The sequence below is a fragment of the Gambusia affinis genome, linkage group LG17 (assembly GCF_019740435.1).
Source record: "Gambusia affinis linkage group LG17, SWU_Gaff_1.0, whole genome shotgun sequence".
Lineage (NCBI taxonomy): Eukaryota > Metazoa > Chordata > Actinopteri > Cyprinodontiformes > Poeciliidae > Gambusia > Gambusia affinis.
Genome location: NC_057884.1, coordinates 17,713,146 through 17,739,057, shown reverse-complemented (window position 1 = coordinate 17,739,057; position 25,912 = coordinate 17,713,146). Strand labels below are relative to the sequence as shown.

General features: G+C 37.1%; 1 protein-coding gene across 3 annotated transcripts in view; it reads right to left on the bottom strand.

Annotated features, from left to right (window-relative positions):
• The window catches only part of plppr1 (phospholipid phosphatase related 1), a 46,020-nt gene extending 20,785 nt beyond the window's left edge, over positions 1-25,235 (bottom strand). For 2 of the 3 annotated variants that reach the window (XR_006368630.1, XM_044096365.1), the window contains exons 1-2: positions 22,386-22,754; positions 9,278-9,385 (exon numbers count right to left, since the gene is read on the bottom strand). Coding sequence is in view for 2 of the 3 variants with exons in the window: in XM_044096365.1 (XP_043952300.1) it covers positions 9,278-9,337 (60 nt within the window). In the remaining variant the exon portion in view is untranslated. Of the gene's footprint in view, positions 1-9,277; positions 9,388-22,385; positions 22,755-25,133 lie in introns of those variants that run through there. The other variant, XM_044096366.1, reaches the window with a different exon arrangement.
• Positions 25,236-25,912: the final 677 nt, after the last annotated feature.

Sequence of the window (25,912 nt, the reverse complement as noted above, 5' to 3'; positions counted from 1 at the left end):
AGGCCGCTTCTTGAACGTTGCTCTTCTCTTCTCTCTGAGGTAATAAAGCAGATTTGAATCAAAACAACATAAATCCTCTAAAATTGTACATCTTTCTTCCTCTCTCTCCCCTTTTTTCCTCGATCACATGCTAACTCTTGTGATGCAAACCCTCCGCCCCCAACCCCTTTCACCCCCCTCTCCCCACACACACGCACACACACACACACAAACCATCATCATCCCTTTCCACTTCCCTCCCTCACCCCCTCATCCTTTTATCCCACGATCATCATCTTTTTGTCTCTGGCCTCCTTTTGATGTGTTTTTCTAAACGCAGCTGCAGGCATCTTTCATTTATATAAATATATTTTGTTTATATATAGCTTCTTTAGTCACCGATAATGGACCGGCAGTGGAACAGAAGATGCACCACACTGCACAGCGGGGCTTTCAGTGAGGTTTCTAAAAATCAGCTACAGCTGTGCTTTTCATCCAATGATGTGCTGCGACTCTAGCCAATCGAAGAAGCCGTTTGGGTTAACGTCAAACAGGACAGATTAGATAATTTCATGCCATAAAGCTGCCAAAAGCACTCCATAAGTTAAGCAAGAAGAGAAGGATACATGGTGACAGTGTTACAATTAATTCTAGTTTAGTAAAATCTGTACACTGGACTGTAGAAAAGAAGAGAAAATGTGTTACATGCAGACAGCTGGAAAAAAAACAACATATTTACAATTTTAAACAATGCAACAATAGAGGTCTGTGTGATTCTGGAAGCGTGATCAAGAAAGCTGTGTGTAGTACCTGTGTCCAACACTATGTGTCACTGTCACTACAGAAACTGATTCAGTCATTAAGACAGACATCTAACTTTGTTGAAATTTAACAAAAATATTCAGTAGATTTCCCCGAAATTTATGTGATTAGTATAAATACTAATCAAGGACATGTGGAAGTGGCACTGAAATAACTGGAACTCAAACTGTTGTTGGATAGGTACACTACAGACCAGCTTTTAACTTTTTGTTCTTCTTCTGCGTTTGTCTTTTTATAGACGTATACGTGGCCAAGTGTTTCTAGTAAATTCTGTCTCTTTTCAGAAATGATTCATTAGCAGAGCCATGGCTGCCATTAATCATGTGAACTCCCTCTGGTTTTCTCTCCCATAGAAAGTACCTCTTGCTCAGGGCTTCTGTTTTTTTGCTGCGTCAGTTTCCTGAACTGAACCACATAAGTTTTTCATTCCTGTCATCTCAACCCATTTTCCTGCCGTGGCAGATGCTTCTCAAATTGATTTGGCTCTACTGGGGGTTTCTTCCTGTTGAAAAAAATTAGTTGTTCACCCACCCTGTTAGCACATTCATGCTCATGATGACGAATTGCTGTAAAGTCAACGACAAAGTGACATCAGCAGCTGAGTTAAATTGATAACCTTTTCCCAATTTATGTAAAATGAATAGTTGTGATTGAAACTTGTGATTGCTTTAAACTATGCACATTTCTGCAACAAAGCATGACATATTTAGAGTCTAGCCTTTGCTCTTTTTTTATATAAAAGTATTTTAATTAAAGTTAATTTTATAGTAACAGTCTGCAGGAAGTCATCCGGAATGTTGGTGTTCTGAAAAAACGTGTGTTGATGGTTAACAGGGTTGCATTGGCTCATCCAGTCTTTTAACAGATGGCTATGTTGTGGTGTCCAGGTGTGTGTGCGTGTGTGTGTGTGTGGTGCAGGCTTTATCTGTGTGTATCTATGGAAATCTTTGCTTGGTGACAAAATATTTTCTTCCAAATGACGCAGTGAGTGAAGCCATATTTTACAAAGATCACGTTAGTAGCGATTGCTCTGAAAATCTGAAAACTTTTAATTGCATTCTATGAATAAGATGCTTACTTGAAAACAGTATGCATTCATATAATCTATGTACTGATAGTAAATTGTCACAAGTGGGCCCACAGCTATCAGTAACAAGCAAATTAAATGTCAGATTAATACAAATAATCTTGATGCTCTTCATGATTTTGAACACCTTTGCAAAAAGAAATGAGCTCCAACTATGCAAAAATGCTTGTTATTCATAGTTTAAAATGCAAATTCCTTTACTTCCCAAAACGTCATGTAATGCCCTGCAGGAACGCAGAAGTGTGTCAGGCTTAAGGGAAAATGCATATTAAAAAGGCTCAGACAAAAGATCACAAGAGATCTAAAAACATAAAGTAAAGAATGTTGCAGCACTTTAAAAAAAAAAAAAACTTGACCTAATGTATTATGGAGCTTCTAATGAAAAAAAATATTTAGCTTGAAACTGCAACATCTGCCTTGGGGAACAAAATAATTCAAAAACAGGAAAATTCCAAGTTGGAAGACACAGAATATGAAAGATGAATCAAAAATCATCAGATGACCAAAATCGATTTTCAGCTTGAGTGACTCCAGCCAATGACTGTCGGAGTCAGAGACTCAAAACTCAAGTCTCGTTTTATGCTGACCACATTACATTTTATTGTTGTCTTTGTACTCTGCACAATATTGCTAAAATGCCACTTAATTATATTTCCCTTCACTATAAATCCCAGAAGCCTAAAAGGAACTACTGAGCTACTAGATATGAGAAACATCATCAGGCTGTTTCAAGTTGCCAATATGGGCCACGAGGGAAAAGCAATTTCTGTTTTTCCAGCTGACTCTTCGGTTCTCGTGTCAACAAGTTCGTGACAAAACACGTTTGGTCGTGAATCAGTGCTATAATTACCTTTGGATAAAAACGTCAAAGTGTGGTAACTCCAATGAACTGAAAATAGAGGTGCAGTCTAATCCCTGGCGGCTGCTCTTGCTGTTCTGTACAGTCTTCATGAGCTGGTTTTATATGACAGTTCTACACCTGAACAAATGTCTTTCTGCAGCTTAAAGTGTAACTTATAGGCCTATTAAATTCAGTCCTCAGCCCACGTCATGCTGCATTAGCAAAGTGAACAGCAGACCGAAAAGAGTGGCAGTCATAAAACAGTTCCACAGATATTCTTTAAATGTTAGAGTAAAACATGTACCTCAAAATATAGAATACTGCAAGGTATCTGGACAAGGTGAATCCAGGACAAAACATTAAATTCCAAAAATAGTTTATTAATCATAAAGCATCATGATAATAAGATGTTGATCTAGCAGGTTACCAAAACAAATTGGACAGTGATTATAATCCTTTCAATAAATTAGTCGGTAACACTTTAATCTGCCTCATTAAGTGTAGGTATGCTTGCAGCGTCAAAGAAAATTCATTGTTTTGTACCACAAAACAAGCTTGAAATCATTTACTCTCTTCCAACAGAGCAGAAACATTGTGAGGTTTTCTCTAGTTATATAATATTTGGATGATGGTAGTAAAGAACACTCCGACTTATTCCTCAGTTACAACCCCCCCCCCCCCCCCAAACAAATCGTACATTTATTTAAAAAATAAATAAATGAATAAATAAATCTCTTAAATAATAATCCATTCATTTTAATACTGAATTATTTAGAAGTCTCACATCATAAAGTCAGTCAGAAAGATCTTACATAAATCCTGTGCAAACTCACAGATTTTCAGTTCACTGTCAAGTTATGTTAGCAGACTAGAGAAGATACTGACAGAAATAGGCATCCAACTCTAACCTGTCATCTACATAGCCTGACATTACAGTTTTGATGTCAAACTGAAGCAACATGGGAGCTCACTGTTCTTTCGTATTTTTCTCAGCTTTTGCTAAATTTACTTTAATTCTAGTGCTATGTACTATTACAATGAACAATGATTAAGATATTATTTTAAAGCATTAACAAAAAGCAAAATCTATTTGCAAAGTACAGTTAGTAGAATAAAGTTTTTTTTTTATTTTTATTTAATTGAATTCTGCTCTATTCTTGGACGCCATGTACCATATCCCTTTAGATAAAAAAAACAAAACAACATCAGACAATTATGGGATGTTTTAGGCTTCAGATGGTTTCACAACTAATTTGAAATACAACAACCTGTGCTGACAGCAGATTTTTATTGAAAGGAAGCAGAAACTCTCCACTTGTAGTCACTGCTGCATTTCCTGTCAAAACCATCAGCTTTAATTAGCCCATTTGCTGATCAGTACCTATCCAGAATGCAGTTACCTGATGGTAAATCCCATCGCTCAGCAGTGCAACCATGAAATAACTCATAAAAAAAAAAACCATCAGATCATGTGAGTCACTGTTGACTGCTTCCTTGCTTTGGAGATGACAAACATGGTGATTTCACATGCTGGAAAATAAAATGCTTAGCAAGATAAAAGAATATTAAAATGTTTTAAAGGGTTTAGAAGCCTACAGTGCTTATTAAAAGTGCTCACCTCCTGGGCTGCTTTACCCTTTTTATTGCTTTTAAAGATAAATTCTAAAAGCAAAAATTTGACTGATTTGACAAAGAGAATTTACAAAACCTACCCGTTTGATATCAAAGTGAAAATTGATTTATACAAAATAGCGATAAATAAAAATATTTCACATAGAATAAGTGATTGTACAAATATTGACACACTTCAAGTCAGCAATTAGTTGAGGCCCCTCTGGAGGCAATGACAGGTCGTCATGTCTCAACCGGGTTTTCTTTTCTGGACGCTGCATTCATGCTCCATTCTTCCAGGCAAAACTATTCAGGCTCCAGTGTGTGTCATAGAATCGGCAGACCTTTTTTAAGTATTGCCACAAATTCTCTGTCAGACTGAGGCCTTGGCTTTGACTGGGCCACTTCAGAACATTCACCATGTTAAGTGTCCTAAAACAATTTTTGTGCAACTTTAGCTGGATCCTACAGGTCTTTGTCTTCCTGGGGAAAGGATAGTTTTCTTTCTCCCAGGATTTCTCTACAGTTTTGCTGCATTGATTTTAGCCTCTACATTTACCAACTTTCCAGGGCTTTCTACTGAGAAGCTAAAAAGCTCCATGTTGGTCACATCACCAAAGAACTTTCTTAAGATTCACCATGAATTTTCCCACAGTTTTTTGAACCTGCTATGAGTGACTTTCTCATTGTAGCACTGAACTAGATCAGTCCCTTCAAAGAGGTTGAATATTTATGCAATCACTTATTTTAAGGTATTTTCAGTTACTTGTCATTATTTTACAGAAAGACTTTTATTTTCCCATTGAAGAGAGGGTTTTTTGTAATATTTTCTCAAAAACAATCTAAATTTTGTCCATCATATTTGATTTATAAAGGAAATAAAGAAACACATCCAAGGTGGTGAGTACTTTTTCATAGGCACTGTATATTACTGACAATACAAGGCTGTTTTACGATGCTGCTTTAAGGCTTTTGTTTTTTTTAACAGAAATCTGACGAGTCTACTTTGACCCGTTTTTAACAAAATGTTTGCCTGCAGCTTTGCACATTATGTAGCTTCATGCAGAGTATATTCATTTTCGCCTCCGTCTCTACAGATTGCCTTTCAAATAAGCGATATTTTACTTCTTTCCTGTTTATTTTTCCCCCTTCCACTCTGTCTCATCATTGCTTCTTATCCCCTGTGTTCCAGCTTCCTAGCAAACAATTTTCTCTTTTTTAGTAACATTGTTGCTTTCTATCTGACAGTGTTTATTTCTTCATTGCAGCCGAATGTCATGGAAGCAAATTATCATCAGGATTTTAACTAACAGACGAGAAAAAGTGCTACAAGTGGCATGTTCAAGAATAACCATCTTTTATGTCGCACAGCCCCTGGCACTGAGCTACATGTTCATTGCCGTATCCAATCAGGGTGTTTTCTTTTGGTCATGTGACAGAGGCATCCTTCTGCCTTCTTCTGTTTGTGACAGGCAGGGTGAGGAGGAAGGAGGGAGAATAAAAAGGACAAAGACACAAGTAAGCAGGGAAGCACAAACAAAAAAAGGAAAATGAGAGACGCATAAATTAAAATACTTTTTTATATATATAGTTAAGCTATATGTAAAAGGAACAAGCTTTAGCTGTGGCATTAAAGGAAGATGTTGGATATTACAGAGACATGAACCAAGAAAAGCTGAAAAATCCTGAAAAAAATGTAGAGAGCAGACATGGAGAGCCCAAAATCATTAAAAACAAATCTTTGTGTTTAGATCAAATGACATTAAATAGAGCCCTAAAATGTACTCGTCACTTTAAATACAAATGATATACAATATATGTGCTATTTAAGCAACTGTATTATGTTTGAAATAATAATGCAATTATAGTGCAACTTTTACATTAGTATTGTGCCAATACTAATGTAAAAGACTAATTGCATAGTATGTGATTCCTTCCATTATAATCTACAAATGTATGCAGTTATGTTACCTGAGAGGGTCGGACTTCCTGCTGAGCAACAAAGTACTTTCACAGAACGACTTTCATTCCAATTCTACATTATTGTGTTCAGATGTGCCTTTTGATAAGTCAAAAGAGTTTTGATCCACCATCTTATGGATGTGTGTATTAATGATATAGATATATTCATGTCCTCTTTAATGCTTGCAGCACAGAAGATGCTTTTCAGAAACAATCGAAGATTTTTAACCTGAAACTACATCAGTTATCTAAAATTGTTAAAATATTTAATTAACTTTATGCTTCCACTACACAGTTTGAAATTTAAACATGCATCCACATTCACCGGCCACTTTTCTAGAGCTGGTTTAGATCCTCTTTTCGCTTCAGAATTCGCTTGATTCTTCATCCACAGATTCAACAATATTCCCCTGACAATTTGATACATATTGACACTCAGCTTTGTGATACTATGCATCAATCTGCTGGAAATAACCAACAGAAGGTGTGTACATTTTGGAGATAAATCAGAAAATTAAGGAAAGCAGTCCACATTTGAAGTAATCTACATTAGGAGACGCTACTCTCCGTAGTTTGGTTGAAAATAATTTTTCCCACCATCTTGAACCAGTCTTCCCATTCTCCTCTGATGTAAACAAAGCATCCACTACATGTCCAAATTGATTTAAACCCCTTTCTTCTCCCATTCTGCTGATCCTTTTTAAACTGAGTAAGTTGTCTAACTTGTTGTGACTAGCTGCTTTGCTATTTGTATTAGCAAGTAATTGTACCCAATAAAAGGGGCCATTGAGAGCAACTGGACAGAACCTGCTCATAAAATCCTGGGTTTTGATTTCTTTTTATTACCAAACATTCTTCAAGTACCTTCATTTTCTACAAACTAAAGTTTAAAATCTCATAACATATCTTCCCATAAAGTATTCATAATTAGTCTTGGAGGAGTTTCAGTGAAAAGCTGTTTTTCTTATTTGACGATGTGAAGTAAAGAGCTTAGAATTCCCATGAAACAGAAATCACTGTGGTAGATGGAATTGCATAGCTCCATTTTGTTTTTAATCAAATAAATTATACAAGCTTGTCTTCTCCTGAAATAATGTTATGAGTATCATAGCTCATCAACACCAGACACTGACATGAATTTCTAACTAAAAAAAAATAAATAAATAAAAAAATAAACACCAAGATTAAAACAACAGTAAAAGACATCCAATTATAGTTTGAAAAGTCAGGATATGAGCTCTTTCGTACCAAAACAACATAAAAAACTATCTTTATGGCTGCAGTCAATATTTAGATCCACTCTTATAAGTAAAGTGGATCTGTTGGAGAGATTCAGCATCATATCTCTCTGAACCCTCGTACACGCAGTTGGCAGCATTAAACAGAAAAGTGTTTATACATCAACAATGTAATTAGGGTTTTCCTTCAACTCCTTCCCAGTGACACATCAGTAAACAAACTGCAAAGCCATAATTAGCAAAGCCCAATTAAACATGTAATGTCAGGTTCTAACCATGACACCGGAAAATCACCACATTGCACAGCAATAGAGGATGATGCAGTAAAAGAAATGTCATAAACCAAAACATTATTAAACATTTGTCTTATTAATTGATATTAAATATATTTCTCTTGCAATTCTAACATATTTTATGGTAATTTTTTTTTTTACTTTTTAGTTTCAGATGGAAAAAAAACCATCAATATAATGGGTCATAAATAATAATAATGGGATGCAAATAAGAATCACTCAAAGGTCTGCAAAAGCCAAGTTGAAGTTTTTTTAGATCAGGCAACTTTTATATGGCAAACAACCTCATTTTCAAAACATCTTGATGACGCAGTAATTCGACCAAACGGGTCTCAGTGCTCACTTCGTGTCAATTCTTTGTTTTTCTAACAGAGTCCTAACTCTGGTTCTAAACCCTGCTAACAACCTAGCATTAATTCAATGTGGTATAGCAGGAAAGAACCACTTTAAATCAGGAGCAAGATCAAATCAAAACACTGTGAAGCATTCACACAGACCTTTTGTTTCTTAAAACAGCGTTAATAAAATACATTTGTATTTAAAGAGGCTATGACTGTCTGATATTAAGGTCTGTTTGATATTCCAAACGTGTACGTGTAACAGAAAAGCAAACACTAAATAAATTTATGAGGGGCCAAATGAGTGCTAATGAGAGTATAATATTAAAAGAAAGGGGAGAAGAAAGCCAAGTGTCCTGAGACATCTCTCTGATTAAGGACTTTCAGCTGACACTATAATTAAATATGGATAGGCTGCAGAGCTCTCCCTCTCTCACACACACACAGAAATAAACATTATGCTTTCCACTTTCTCTACTCATTTAGGCCCTGATAAGTTATGTGTAATTCTCCATAAAAGGTAATTTGCAGTTACATAAATCCTCACTCAGACATACATGCTGTTTCTGTATCACTAGAGAGTTGGAATAAAACAATTACAGCTTTTAATGGCTAGCAATGAAATAAAGATGATTGGTATCAACATTGACCTGTTTTATTTTGAAAAATCAAAAGAGGAAAAACTACATGACTACTGAGACAGAATTTAGACATAGACATACTCTGCTTTAAACTTTAAATAACATTTTAAAACAAATCACAAGAGTTTCCAAGTAGCTTACAGTGTATTTTGTGATCTATCATGACACAAGATAAAGAGAAAAAAAAAATCAGTATCACTGTAATCGTGCTCAACTTCCTAATGCAGTACAAGCAAAAAGTCAGACTCTAACCCTTCTTTAAACACAACGACAAAAATAACCAATTTTGCAGCAGGTTTTCCACATAACTCGACAGTAAATGTGAACTTTGATAAGTTATGTCCCTGCCTGAAATGCTGCTACAGTTCATTATGAATCCTCTATGCATCTACATGATCACATTTCAAAGAATCTTATATATTGGACTTTTCACTTGCACCCATGCACCCACACACAGCTTCTTACCTCTACAAAGATGAAACAGGGGATGATTGAGTAGCTGCGTAAAGTGTTGTGGGATGCCATCTTGTCTCCAAGGAGACTATGTGCTCTTAAAATTCAAAGGAGCTCACTCTGTGGAAAACATAAAAAACATCAAGTGTCAGCTGTCATGTGATTATATCACACACTTTCTACCCATCACAATCTGTTTTAGTGGAACTGCCACTGTGATATTGATGTGCCACTTGGAACAAGAAGACCTATTATTATCAACATTTGATCAATCACCTTTTCCTTCATAGGCTCCTATTAGCAGAACGTTTTTTTTTTTTTTCTGTGAAATGTAGTAAATCCAAAAACTGCCACTTTGTGAGGCCTGTAAACATATCAGTCCATTTTTTTCATTGACTTTGCTTTGAGTGTTCAAGAAAGAATTGTGCCATCAGACAATAATAATGTAATGGGGAAAATATTTTTTTTTTCTTTGAGAATGTTGGCCTCGAGACTCAACGCGATTGGCTGCCATTTATTTTAAAAAGCAGCTGTATTAACTGTTTGATTCTTGATCAAATTCAAAATGTTGTTGGTAGTTGACTGAAATAAAAAAAAAGCAACTTCTAAAAATTACTGAGAAATTTATGTCCTTAATTGAAATCAAAATAACACAAGAAGACAAGTTTGAACAGAAAAACAACAGTTGTATTTACATTTAGCAAAAACTAAGTCTCAATTTGAGAATGATGGAACTGATTGTTTTCATGTCGTTTTGTAAAATAGACAGGAATGTCTTCTTTCTGGTTTGTATTGCTTAGTGATTGATAAGAGGTCCCTGATAATTTTTTAAAAAATGGGTGATTTTTAAAAGCTTATTTCCTAAAGATAATGGAGGGGGCGCACAATGGCGAATGCCTGGTGGCCGGGCTTTTACCCATGGAGCTAAGTTGCCACCCCCGCGACCTGACCCCAGATAAAGTGGAAGAGAATGGATGGATGGATGGATGGATGGATGGATTACATTGTAATTACTTTTGATTTAAAGCTCTGACCCTCAGTCGATATTAAGTGGTCATGAATGTTTCATGAAGTTATAATTTCTTTTAATTGCTTATTAGGGAATAAAGTTCCTAATTTGAGCTTCTGTCATTTTACTGCACAAGCCTGAATAATGAATGGAGTGAACACAGAATATATCGCTCCATCAAAATCTGCAGAACCTCTCTGCTGTAGAAAACAAACATAATCTCACCAGTACAACCAAAAAATGTGGAAATATAGAAAGTCTTCGGTCATACCCTTTGTACAGGCATGAATCTCATTTTGGATTTTACAAGTGGTAAAAGAGAATATTAGTCAGCTTTAATCTTAAACAAAACTTTTATTGCAAAAATAATCTGTAAAATACAAAGATTGGAAACACAGCATCTTCAAATGTGAACAATAAATGATGTACCTCCATTCACCAGGCAGATTTCCAGGTGCAGTGGTTTGAGTGGTGACTGGCCTGACAATTAAAAATAACCTTTTCTTGTGTCTTTGAACGCACCGTGACTAAGTGGAACTGGAAACACTTTGTTGTGAATCACTGAGTACAGAGGACACAAGGTTAGTCATTTGAAGCATCTGCATTATGCTTATATCAAAAGTCAGAAAAATAATACAATCTGTAAAAAGCAACTGAAAGGACAGGGTTTTTTTGTTGTCTCTTTTTTACAGTGAAGTTCAGGTTGTAGTACCAGAAGCCACTTTGAGTGTCTTTCATATATGTGCAGCTTAATTTCTAAGACTTATAATTTGAAATCAAGAGGCAAATATGCACTTTTTTGTTTGGTTTTATGACTATCAAGAAATACCTTTCGGTGTGCATAGTTATAATTAAGAGAACAGATTGTTTATTATGGTGCACTTTCATATTTTGAAATATGCAAAACAAGTCTAAAAATGTAAAAAAAAAAAAAAGAGAGAAAATCAGAATTATAAAGGAGAATGTAATTCTTTTAAGACAGACTTTTTTGCAAATGTTTCCATTCAACAACATGAAGGGGACTATTTGTACAACTTCTGTGATATATAACCTTTCCAGTTGTTGACAGATACTTATGTATCAACAAACATTTTCAATTCAGCCAGAACTTATAAAAATATTACTTTGTGCACTGCCAGACCTTGACCAAAATCGAACATGGCAACAAAATGAAATTGGTTTCTTGGTACAAATACTAAAACAAAATGTATGCAAGTTGATTTCCTTTGTGTGGCTGAAGGTTGTTTAATACTTAAAACCCCTTTTTTTTTTTTTTTTTTTGCAACAAAGCATTTCCAGTGCTCCACCAGTACTTTTGCTGCAGCCAGTGGTTAACTGGTTCTATAAAAGATTGAAGTTGGTTTTCATCAGACAGCCAGTTCAGAGTCATGTCATTACTTCAGTCAGAAGATGCCTTATGACAAGACTTTTAAGAATGCAAAACACAAAACTGCTATAAAAAAAGAGCGAAAATGTATTCCACCAGCAGTGTTAAATAATGTTATTGTACTGTTAAAACAGGTCACAATAATTCCATTCAATCATATTTTTAAATATATTGGTAATTAGTGATGTTAAACCAAAAGTAAACATATTAAAATATTGCAAAAAAAAAAAGCCTGTGGCACATTATGAAGTGGTATCAAGAACTATTATTTCACTGTTGTTGAATAACAGCTACTATTATTATTGTGTAAAATTATTCCAGACTGAAACCATCAGCCTGCTAACTGAAAACCTCTCACGTTCACTGCGTCCAACTCCCACGCCAATCTGAAACTAAACACTTCAATCTCCTTCAGTCACTATACCCTGACAGCCAGTATTGATGTTGGCAGGTCTAATCAGTCCCTAAGTGCCTGTCCCTAACCCATTTAACACTCCACCCAACCTGCTCAGGACTGCATTAGATGCCAAAAGTCAGTTCGTTTCCCAGTACTTAGAGCAATTTGCTGGAGTTTCAGCAAAACAAATCTGTGAGTGTCAATGAAACACAACCTGAAGTGGAAGACTTTGGTTCTGTACGGACCATTTCTCTCTATTCCGTCTTCTAATCTATCCTTGTCTTGTCTTGAAGGAAGATCAGTACAAACAATAACTCGCTTTTGTCGCAGAGCCAGAGGAAACCCACTCTCCGGGAGGATAGCTGTTGAGTGAATTTAAACTGAGGTACTCTGTTTTATGGATGACGCTCTCACGGTTCTCTGAAACCACAAGCATTCACCTGAAAAGGCTTGAATGCCTGAAGGAGCCTGAATGGCCCCCCCCCCAAAAAAATAGAGAGAGACAAAAAATCCATAAAAATAGTTCTACCAAATACCAATTCAATCCATCTCAATTCACTTTCAAATACCTCCTCAAACTCAGTGACATTTCATGTCAGCAGAAGGGAGAAACAATAGTTTGACTTATTTATTCTTCTATAGCGGTAAAAAAAAATTAATTAAATTAAAACCATACTAATGAAATGTACTTTAAAAAAAAAAAAAACATTCAATACTAAAACATGAGGGGGGTTTTGTGTTTCACTTAAATTCAAAACTAAAGCAGTGTATTCTACTACAGGATGTGAGTGGAAGAAAATGTGTTTTTAAATAAAAGTTTAAAGTCATTATATTATTTTTATGATGAGCTGTGTTGTTCTTATGTTAAACTCACGTTTTGGAACTGTAGTCAAAGTTAAGGAGAGGTTTCATCAGACAGCAACACATGCAGCCACAGTCTTTATTTTATTGAAACAAAAAGGTTTCTGTCTGGAAGCCCTAATCTTCAATCCAGACCTGCAGTATATATGAGGTTGTCACATATGGAGGAAAAGTGATGCTTGAGACAAATTCCTGCAGCTCCTTCAGGGTTGCTGTTAGCTTCTTGGCAAACTCTCTAAACACAAATCTGCATTGTCTTTTTCATTTGTTTTGGAGAAACAGCCAGCTTTTGTAAGTACATTTTTTGCTTGTGTTTTCTCCAAATATCAGCGGCTACTTTTATAGTGTTATACAATATGTATTACATATACATCTTTATAAAATGAGGTACCCAGGATCATTTGAAACCTCTTTGTAAACTATAGCTTTAGTTAAATGGTAGCAGAAGCTTGTTTTAGATTCACCAGATTTAGAATTGATGACAGTTGTGTATGTGTCAGAATTAAAAGAACACTTTTGAGTGCCACTCCAGTAAAAATACACTGACTCATGGGATTTTGAGTAAAACCCAGTCTTCTATTATTGTAGTAACAAAACCACTCAGACTTCTTTCTAATAAGGTCAACAGTCTGTGACTTCGCACAAATTGTCCCTAAGCTGAATTTTTATAGTTACCCAGCCAGTGAGAATTTAAAAAGGCTCTGACTGGAAGCTATATTATTAAAGTTAGCACAGCAAAAGAAGTAGGTTCATTTTAATCTTTTCTTCAATATATGTCAATCTAGTTCCATCTTTATGCCACTCAATGGGAATTGACATTCTCATATTTTAAGCATTCCTTATTATGACATCACTCTGGAAACAATCTGAAACATGGTAGTATTATGATCTGGGATGTTTTCTCTCAGCAGGGATTGGGGAATTAGAGTTGATAAGAAATTGTTTGACGAATTGGTCATTTTGGAGGCAGACTTGTTAGAGGTCAGGGAGGCTTAGCCAGGAAGCAGACCAACAACAACCTTAAAAAATTGCAGCCTGAGCCACAAAGAAAAACATTAGATCAATGTGCATCTGTCTGCTTGTGTGGCCCAGTCAAAGTCCAGATCTGAAGCCAACTCAGAATCTGTGCCAAGACTTTAAAATTGATGTTCACAGATTCTCTCGATTCAATCTGACTGAACTTTAGTTATAAAAGACTTCTCAATCTGAGTTTCTCAATACCTCAAGAAACCTGCAGCTGTGATTGACAATACTGACTCAAGAGAGTAATCAAACATGGCTTCCAACAAGAATAGAAGGTTTGCAGCTGCCCAAGCACCCAAACAAGCTGAAATGTGCTGGAAATTCACTTATCGATTACTCAAATGTTAAATCTGTTCAGCTCTCATGTTTAAAACTAAATATAAAACCTTGCAGGTTGACTTTTCATTTTTTCCTTTACCAAGGGTCAGAGTACAGAGGCAATGCATTTGAAGAAATATGGGAATGTGACAGTTTGACTGGGAACATGATTTTACCAGAGGCTCTGTGACAGATGATTCAAATCAAAAAAAACTTAAAGGGCCCACACTCCATGTCAAACAGTTTACACCACACTCATTTATTTAGCACTCCGCAGACCGGCCTCACGGCTCAGAACTATTGGGCCTATAGTCACAGTATGGGCTAAACACAATTTATCGTCTCCCGGAACCTCAAGACATTTTAAAAATCCGCTCCAAAAATAATATCCAAGGAGAATTTTTATTCTAGTTCAGTGCCAGTTAATTACAGTCAGAACTGACAAGATCAGATCATCTACCCAGGGGCAAGCTCATCAAACGAGTAGCCCACAGGACTTGTCAGCACTCATCAGTATCTCTGCAGCCCGACCACTCAGCTGTGATGGCTTTTTCTAGTTGTGACTGTGCTCCAATCAGAGACAGCAGGAGCTGAAAGTGAAATATTGAGCGCAGAAATATCACATTTGAAAACCCATCTCCTGATCTCCAGTTGATTTTTGTACCTGCAGAAAGATGATGTCCAATTGAGAGTTGTTTACCTGCCACAGCAAGTTTGGCATAGAGTCGAAAATAAGAAGCTGGATGTGAAAACCTCAAATAATTTCCTTCCATTTTCACATTTTTATCTTTATGCTGTCCTCGATTGAGCTAGAATTGCATTTTGCTTAAACTACAGCACCTCTTGTGCTTTTACAGACAGGCTGGGGCGACTACTTTAAAACCTTTCCATTTCAATTTAAGGTAAAAAGTATAAAATGCTGCATGCACAGTGGGTACAATCTTTGCAAAACAAAACAGACTGAAAAAGTAACATCTTATTTCACAGGTCCACAAACGCTAGTTCCTACCTACAGTAACTTGGTTTAGTTTTACCACTTGTGAATGAAAGAAGCAAGTTGTACCTTCCAAACCTCATTTCATCCAGACTTAATGCTATTTCCTCCATATAAACAAACTGTTAAACACATTTACTTAATTACTGCTCATCAGTTCATTTCTCTTGTTAGATTTTTCTAAAATTATAGTAATAATTTTTGCCGGGACCAAAACTACTCAAAGAATGAATCAAAGCACTGACCAAAGCTTTGATTCATTAACTAAGGCAGGTGACGCCTCCTTTCATTCTTGTTCTGGGACAAGAATGAAAGGAGGCGTCACCTGCCTTAGTTAAGATCAGTGTTAAAGATTCAACAATAAAAAATAGACTAAAGACAAATGTGAAGCTTTTTGTAAGTTGTGCATCCCGTTACATCTGGCATAAAACTCGCAAACTTTCAGAAAAAGAAAATCATACAATTAAATATGGCGGCAGTAGAATCATGACATGGGGCTGATTTGCTGCTTTGCAATCTGAATTGAAGGAAGCATAAACTGCTCTTTACCAGGAAATCCTGAAGGTAAACATTCAGCCAACAGTTTGTGAAGATCAAGTGCATTCGAATTATGCAGCAGGAAAATGCTCTGAAGCACACCAGCAAGCCCACCGCTGAATGGGTAAAAATGACCCACACAAGATTTGTTTTTGGAGTGCGTGAAAATTCAACTGAGACGCTGTAGCATGACCTCAAGAAGACCATGTTTGAAAAACATCCAATGTGACTTAATTAAAACGTATATGCAGAGAAGAGTGATTGGCTGTTTGGCTACTGCAACTATTGCAATTTTGTTGCCAACTACTGCAATTTTTGCCAAGGGTGCCACAGTCACCAAATGTCAATTTTGCACTTCAGCGCAAAATTGACACCCATGGCAAATTTAAGTGCAAAGTAAACTTTTAATTTCACCAACATGTTTCTTCCAACGGGAAGTAACATTAACGTTTCGAAGTTGTCCGCCCAAACACAAATTAAATCTGACAGATAATCTGTGCAGGGAATTAAAGATTATGGTCATGACAAGGAGAGCTTCCAACTGAACAAATATCAGTGGAAACACATAAAAACTGCTCAGTGATTATAACAAGGGTACAAAAAGGGAAGACTTTTTTTCATATTGTTTCAGGTGTTTTATCTTTATCTATTTTATCTTTTGAGAGATGCCCATCTCATTAAACAAACATCAGGACCAAAGCTGCCTTTTTGATGTTTCTAATAAACTCGGATGTTTGTGTTGTAATTTTTTGAAGCCACTAACGCCTGAGAGGAGGAAATAAGTTTTTAGGGGGTGGGGGTTATTACCTATAAGCAGTGTTTTGTATTTTGTATCAACAGTCTTTTGTTCATCAGCTCTCAAGCTGATTTTCAGTTTCCTGATTTTTACTACAAAGCCTTGGAAAAATATTGCCTGCAAACAGTCCAATTATTCAGCAGTTGATATTCAGCTACAATGAAACTCAAGGAGGTTTTTGGATGCGCAAACACTCCAGGTTTCAGCAGATAGCAAATATGTACTTTGCAGCTTGTTGAGAAAAGGATTCATATATAACACGATATGCAGGTCTCATTTTTCTTTTGCTTCTTCCCTCCTCTTCTACTGACTGCACAACAGCTTCCTGAGACTGAAGCAGTGAAGTCCCATGGCTAACACTCTTGCCAACAGAGAATCTTTGGCGCTAAAAATAGTTTTCAATCCTCCCTTGTAGCACTTTTTAAAATGCTCCATGGGAATTATTTTTTTTCATACTGTACAGTCATTGCTTTTCTTACAAAGCCAACTTCTAACAAAACCAGAATCTAAATATCACCCTGTGATAGAATAGTCACAATCTTCCATTATACAATATTTTAGAGAACCGCTGTTGCAAGCTTTCTTTAACATCCTAAAAGAATACAGATATGCACATATACGTAAGTGAAAGTTAAGATAAAAGATAACCTTCTTTCCAATCCATTCTCCTCAAGGTGTAATAGTGTTTTAAGGATGCAGTCCACATACTCAACCTTGCTGCTCAATTCATAAATACATCTTCATTACAAATGTGGAACAACAAGAAAGAAAGTAAGCAGGCTGTCCAACAGTACAATTTATATCCAAGAAGCATTGTTCTAACAAAAACAAAAGTCAGAAAACACTGATTTCCTGTTTTGGCCAAATTTGTTTTATCTTAAAACTGTTTTTACATAGCTGGTTTGCAATACAAAGTACATATGACTATCAAAAACAATAGTATGTACACAAAGTGTACATACACGACAAATGGACATGTAAATGACAGGGTTAAAAATGGCCTCAAAAATGTTTGAGCTCAATGGCCCAGCTGTCTGTTTTGTCAGCGGTCTTATCCCAGACTCGTGATTCCTCTGTCAAATTCAATTATTTCTCATGCATGTGGTATGACAAACGAAACAAATCATGCCAACTTGCAAATGAGTACAGCTCGTAATTAGCTTTTCGAATCACTGGTATATTTTTTAACATTTGGGAAGCTAAAGTTAAATTAGACTCTATAAACTGCAGTTTCACAACTATTTTGTGCATATGCTTCTGTAAAGCAGCACAGTTTGTTAAGGTATAAAAATAATGAGTGTGTTGCTTTGCAGCCCAACAAATGTCACTAAGCAGAAAATGCCTAGAGGTATCTGCACATGGATGATTAAAAGTTTTTTAAAAAATATATCCTGTCTTCCCGTGAGTCTCCCATGTGTTTTCACTTCATTTTAAACATTCAGTGATCCAGTGTAAGCTTTTTTTCCCTCATGCTGCCTTGTACCATATCTGAATTTTAGTCTATAGTGAGATCAAACGGGCTTTTTGATCTGAGCATTCAGCTATTTCAGAATCATCACAATAACATCCGCATTCTCCTTAGCCCAGCTGAAGAGAAAGGAAAATCTCACATTTCTGTGCTGCAACTTTTGTTTTAATCAGATTTGTTCCAGTAAAACATTGGGTGAAGATTCCTTTAACTTCTGAACATTTTATGCCACACATAAGAAGCAAGTGTGGATCGGCTTCCCACAGCAGATACTGAGCATCAAGCTATGCAGGAAAGTTGTAGTTTAAATATAAACTCTATCATCTGGTGACAGGAATCTGTAGCTGTTATTCCATTTTTAGCTACATCTGATTCATTACAGGTGAAATTAGCAGCATCCAAGATGTACAACCTTAAACTGCTGGAGAAAAGCACGAGTCCCCATGAACCCATGAACAGAACAAAGAGGGTATGACCAGTCAAACCACACAGTAGACCAATGACAGATAGATGGACACATGGGATAAATGTCAGTTTATTTAACAAGTTGAGTGGCATTTGAACAGTGACAGCAGCATCACAGTCACAACAAGACGCCAAGTTACACCAATACACATGTACCTGTGTGAAATGGGTGAAAGAGTAGTGGGCCATTTTTTAATTATGGTTGTCTTCCTCTGCACTGGCTAGACAAAGGAAGGGAAGTTCCAAAGCCATCTCAAAACAACCCTACGTTCTAAGACCAATTGAAGCAAACAGATCCTTTCATAATACACTTTTGTGATGCAAGATAGTTCAAAGGCAGGGTTTTATAAGACAGACAGACCATCGTGGATAGAAGATGCATCAAATAAAACAGCAGAGGCCAAGTACATTTTTCGCTAAAAGAGTTGTCTAACAGAATGTGAAGTGCCCACCCTTGTGCTTAAAACACTTTTTGAAGACGATTATGAAACAAATCAAGCAGATGCATATTTTCAACAGAAAGACATTTCAATATGTAACAGCTGCTGGATACCTTGAGAAGGGTCGCATCTCTGACCAGCCATATGCATACCAAGTGTAGCTTCTCAGGTAAGAAAGTGTGTTATTTTATCATTTTGTTCTTCAATGAGCTCTTTGCGAGTAAAACGTGTTAGCTGACATCCAGGGCATATAATTAAATGCCTGTGAACATCGTCAGCCTAACGCTCAAGATCCGTCCCCTATTTTTCTGCTTCTATCAGTCTGCAGCAGGTTGATGGGGTATTCTGACAACTATCCCAAACCAAAAAATAATCCTGACAATCTCTTTAAACTTACTTTCAAGGGGACAACACTGCAAAGCAGCCCTTCCCTCAATAGAAAATGCTGCTTTGCAGTGCTGCAGGGACATGCAGTGGACTACACCTGCTTTGCAGATTTGAACTCTCTGAGTTTTATGATTGGCCAGCTCTTCTTCTATAAAAATTTTAACTAACCACTACAGCATGAAGGTTTTTCTTATGAGCGAATGATTTTAAAATATATATCTATATGCGGTGATGTTCAAATTTGAAATGCTAAACAGTAAGCCACACTGCAAAATCTGGCAAAACCATTCTAGCTCACCCACCGAGAGATTCATCACCTGTATGCATCAACGTTTTCAAATAAAGGCAGGGTCACTCATTCTCTAGTGACAGGTCTTATCTCGCCCAATAGGGCGGATCATTCCCAAGGGGCATCTCTGTGACAGATCTATTACCCAATCGAGACACCACCACTGCACTAATAACACTGCCCCCCATGTCTAGATGTAATCAAATTCCTGCTAGCGTTGAGCCATGGAGGAGGTTTATGAGCGATCCCACCCATACATGTATGTCTATGGGTGCGAGACTGCATGGAAAAATCAATATTTAGTCCCTTCTCAGGATGGATTTTAGAGATGGGTTCAAATGTCACTTCTTTCTGCAGTTTCACTGGAATCTGATTAAAGTAGACGGAATTCCATTTGTTTTATCTTGATTGGGAAAATTCAAGCTTTCTACATGCAAGATTTTTTTTTCTTAATGCTCCATGTGCATAAATGCAAAGCTAAAAGATGAAAACAACAGTATCCAGTTTCTGTAAGCAATTTGTTACAGCTGATCAGGATGCATCTTGAATTTCATGTGGACGCTATGATTCATCACTGAGGAGGCAACCTCACACAAGAGATGAATTATTTAATCGGCCTCGGTGGACGGTCCACTGTCCTGCAGGATTCCCTCCAATATTTCTGTACCTGAAACTAGTCATTATAAGTAGCGCATATTATACCACAGAAATATTTCCTGTCACATTTCTATCAACAAATTCAGAATGAATAGTGTCTCATATTTTTTTATGTGAGGCATAATAAGCATGCATGGATCACAGACCTTTAAGCATAACCTAAATGCAGCTCAAGACTGTACATTTCTCTGCATCCCTTCAGTTTCCCCGTCTCCTGTACTGAAGAAAACGTTTGACCAGAGCATGATGCTGCCACCACCATTTTACACCATTTCACGGGTTTTTCTTAGAACCAATTTAAAATTTAAAATCTAGAATGGCAGTTGGCCTTGTACTTATAGCTGTTTTAAGATTAGATAGTAATAAAGTCTATTTTTGATATTTGAAAGTGAGTGAACTTTGCCAATTAGTGGAAAATCTAAATGTTTGACCTGGCAAATGAAAAAAAAAGCATTTGATTTAAAATAAGCCAATTACAACCTTTGCATAAGACACGATTAGACCCACTTAGAAGTTAATGCAAATATTTTTCCATCCTGGAAAAACAATTTTAAAGAATTTTTTAATTGTCAGACCTGGACAATTATAAAAGGAAGTTCTATACTTTTCAAGTAGGAACCCTTCATAGGCCTCTAACACACAGTCAATCTTGGTGATGATTATGCTTTAGGCAAATTATGTCACTGTGACCTCAGCCTGGCTAAGCATCAACAGGAAAATGCACACATCCAAGAATTTACTAAACAGCCTATGCCAACTAACACATGCAGTAATTTGAAAAGTGAGTGTACACTCACTGTATATGAGAGCAACCACATAGAGACACACTCAGGTGCACACTTGTGTGGTTTGTGGCTGGGATCCAAGAGGTGCCCAGCGTTCACCAGATCCTACTGACAGCCACGGAAAAGGCTCACCTGATGGTCCAACTGCAGGCCATCTGGCCACTAAATAACATTACTCGTCTGCTTTGGCACACACAACAGACACGAGCTTAGACACGCCCGTAAATATAGGAGCACATGCAGTAAGATGCCCGTTTAGGATGGAAGGTGAAAATATGCTGCCTCTCTGGGTGGGTAATGCTTTCTTGTCTTCAATGCTCAGCCAAGCTGAGGAGGGTTCAGTGCAACTGTGCATGCACACAGTTGGTTAAGGGCATGCGATGAACAGACAGGCAAGATTTAATCCTGCAGGTGACTCAACATATTAAGTAGCAATGGCTCCTATAATAATGACTTCACATATTATTAACTTTCAATTCCTGGTCACAATGTACAATTTATAACTGTAGCAGAGAATGAATGCCTTTTTGCCCACATAAAGATAAATCTATTATTTAAATACCTTATTGGTGCATTACAAACATCTTAAATCCTCATTTTTACTCCACAAGAGCAAAATGTGATGTATCTAAACGTATTATATTAATTTCTTCCCCCTGCATAAGCCATTACAGTAAATGCATGGCACTGCAGTGGAAACATAATGAAAAAAGAGGCAATCAGAACATGCTGATGACAAATGCAACACTGATTTAATTTCAAGGTTGCCCTGAATCGATCATAAAGACCCCTAATAGGCTTGGGAATTCCGTCTTTGAGGGGATCAGTGGCGTCTTTGCACGGCAACGAGTGCTGCTGGAAGAGACATAGCCAGGATCTGATGTTGGGGGGCGGGGAAACGGGCCACATTTTTGCCCCCTCTTGGGCTGAAAACACATTTTGCTCGGCAACGGAGGCGACATATTTACACACAGCAAGAATACATAAAAAAAAAATCTCACGTTGTTCTTGTTGGCTGTGCAAAGAAAAGGTTGAGCATATATCCAATTATGCTTTAAATAAGCTCTATAAGGTGGCCACTGTTGCTGGTAAAGACAGACAGGTGCCTGTGAAATACCGATATTCTGTCTAAATAGCAGTTTTAACAGATTCTAATACAACTGAGCGATTCTTGTTAATTAATGGATCGATCTAATTAATACTGACCCCAGCGTTGTCTTTTAATTAGAAATCCGAACTTGGCTCAGCAACAGACAATAGCTCCATAGTCCCGTTTCCCCTTCTGCATATGCAGCACTGACACTTACCGCTATGGGATGCAGCGATATTCCGGACAAAAAGGCGACTCCATAAAAGAAGAAAGGGGGGGAAAGAAACAAAAGGTAGCCGAGAGCAGCCCGCTTCCTCTTACTAGTAGTCCTGCTACTCCATGAGGTTCGGCCAAGCCACCGCTCTGTCGGTTGTGATGTGGATCACGCAGCGTGTGAGCCCATGAGGATGGATGCTGTGTGTTGTCGGAGGGACGGAAGGGGCGGGGACAGGCGGCTCCAGCGGAGCGTGGATAATTCTGTAAAGGGACCTTGTGTTACAAGTAAGCAGGCTGTCTAGCCCTATATATTCCCTGGCAGCCTGCCCTCTAGGCCCCCTGTGTACTTAAAGGAAGCCCTGCACGTTTCTTTAGCATTGGGGGGGAGTGGATGTCTCTTTAAGAGCCCTGTTTACTATGTATGAAGCGTCATTGCTTCACAGGTGGATGGTTGGCTGAGGAGTGGCTGCCTCTGCTGCTGATTGGGTTTCAAAGAGCCATGGTCATAAATTATCGTATCTTTTTTTTAACAAATTATTTTTATTTGACCACATTCGGGGAGATTCGTACGATTATAGAGGTTCCATCCATCCATATCCCTTCAGAGGTGGGGAAGGGGAGGAGGTTCCTATCTCCAGCAATAATTGTGCAAAAGTGCACCCTGGACAGGTCACCAGTCCATGACGGGCAACCAGTTAACCTAAAATGAATTGAGTAGCGGGAGAAAACCCATGGATGCTCAGAGAAAACATGAAATTTCAATGCAGAAAGACGCCAGGGTTGTTGCTGTAAATAAACACAACTGTGCCACAACAGATTTTCTCCTTATTCCCAGTGAATGAAATAAGAAAACAAAAGAAAAACATATGTATACATACATATATGCATACAAACACATACATAAGAATATAAAACAATGTTTCACTCTGTAGTTGTAGTTATAAGAAAATGCTGAATTTATTTGTTTAATTCATTAATTTCTACATATATTAATAAACATATTTTTGTTAAATAAAAACTTACTAAAAAACTGCCATATTTTACTGTGGACCCTCTCTGCATATAAAAGTGTTGACACTGAAGACAGTCTACCTCCTGGATTTTTTAAAGTCCAAATATACAAAAAAAACAACACTTCAGTCAAGTCAACCTGCAGCCTCAAAAAAAAACTGCATGCCAAGCATTTTAGTGACTGTAAGATTCTCATATTTCTTTGGAGAAAACCCACCAATAAATAAAACAGCTGAGTTATTGCTCAACCTGGACTGCTGAACTGAATCATATTCTTCTTTTCCCTACACTGATCATCATATTTAAGCAAGGCAGCATAGTGTACAAGGCTTTATTTAAAATTAGTTATATTATTTTTAGTTCCACATAATGGGAAACCCAGATTGCTTTATTAGCACTGCTTGCTTTCTAAAACATGTTAATTTATAGGGCAGAGTGGTCTGAAAACTGGACCTCCGATGGAATTATCCATGAGCTAAATATTGGATTTAATTTTACTTTCAAAGGTAAGTGACCCTAAATATCTAAAATGCATTAGCAGAAATCCTACAGGAAGAGTGGACTGCCACTTCCTAATTTGAACTTGATTAAAAGGTTAGCTAATATGTGGTCCTCGAACTAATGGTCATAATTCATGGAGAATATAAGTAATAGATTTGATGCAAAAGAGCTTCCATTGAAAAACAGGAGTTCTAACAGACAAAGGGCTAGTTGTTTACATGAAGATAACATGACAAGCTTTTAAAATGTTACAGATTTGAAACCCTCAGAATTTTTCAACATATCAGACCTTTAGAGTAAGATCCATTGAATAAAATACCAGAGAAAGTACCAGTGAAAATAGTTTTATTTTGATGTAAAGAGCAGAGAGGATGGCATATTTCCCTACAAGAAAGGGAAATTTGTTTCTTTTTTTGTTGTTGTTTTTTCTTTAGAAATACTGGTTGTCTGAAGCATATAATCTGACACTATAAACTAATGAAAAAAATAATTAATTAAATCTCATCTAAACTACAGTATCCACCATTGTTAACGTGCATAATTGTGTCAAAGAAAGGCCTGAACTGCTTCCAGCATTAGCACTGTAAATGCACTGCAGCCAAAACTGGGACAAACACACTGAAGTGAAATCATGCTGCCCATCTCTGATATGAAAAATTACAAAAGAAATACTGGTGTGTTCAGTGATCTAGATTTGGCCTGCATGCTACATTACACTCCATGCTCTGACTCACCTTCTTCCACCCATGAGATTTTTGAGCTCAATATCTCTGTGCCTTGTTATTTTTCATCCTTTGTCCACAGTCACAACAAACTATGATCAGAAAAATATACTTTTATAATGTATGCCACAATTGAATGAGCACACAGAACGTCAAAAAAGTGAAAACTGAAGTAAGCTGGGATAAATAGAGCACGCTGAACATCAAACAAAAAAGGGGTTCTTTATTCTCAAAAAGAACATTTTCTCTGAGTTGCAAAACTGAAAAAAAAGTTCAAGAAATGCAGCAAAAATAGTCTTTTGTTATGTAAATGGTCCATTTAATACTAGTTTAAAATTCCTAACCAGCAACGGCTGGTTAGCGAATTAACAGCGATATTAACAGGGTTGATGCAAAACATTTAACAGAAAACTAAAATAAAAAGGACAAACGAAAAGACATGATGTCATTTTGTCAGTAACATCACTTCAGCTTCCTACATAGCAAATAATACATTTTGGACATTAATTAAAAATGAAATCTTGATTCTTTACTCATGCGGCCATAAACTGGTCATCCCAACAAGTCTCGGCTCAAAAATGTCCTCCTCTTCCGTTTTGTGCCAGCGTACGTAAACAAGTTTGCTTCAATTTCCGGTACTTTTAAACCGCTCTGTTTGAACAGTGCCACCTGCTGACAAAAATAAGAATTACAATTAACAGGTGAAATAAAAGCAAAAGAGACTTTACAAAATAAAACAAAATATATTGTAATGACGTCAACACCGCAGATGTAGTCCCGCCAAACAGGGTTTATTGGAAATAAGTACGAGCTGCTATTCCTGAGGCTGCAGCTCACGCCTCTAACAATCTGGCACGCTCCACTGTTAGCTTCACTACTAACTCACCTCTGAACTCTTTCCACTTCCGGTCCTGGTACTCCCGCTCCACCGATCCCCATGAAAAGGCCTATCACATGTGAGTGGGAGCCAGCAGAGTCAGACAGGGGAAGCCCATAACACTCTACATATAACAAAAAGGATCACAATGCAACTTATAACAAATACAAATAACCATATGGTCCCCAGCAGAACTAAAACACAGAATCGTTACAATATTTTATAGGTATCTCTGCCAGCTTTTTCCGCCGTCACTTGATTAACTGTACTGGGCTGTAGAGCCCTTTGCAGGAGTGGAATACACACAGACACACACATATCAGCTTTTATTGAGAGTATGCTAGTCATCTCATTTACTGTAGCTATGCCTCCCATTACTCTCCCTGTTTGGCAAAAAAAAGTTTTGCACAGATTCAG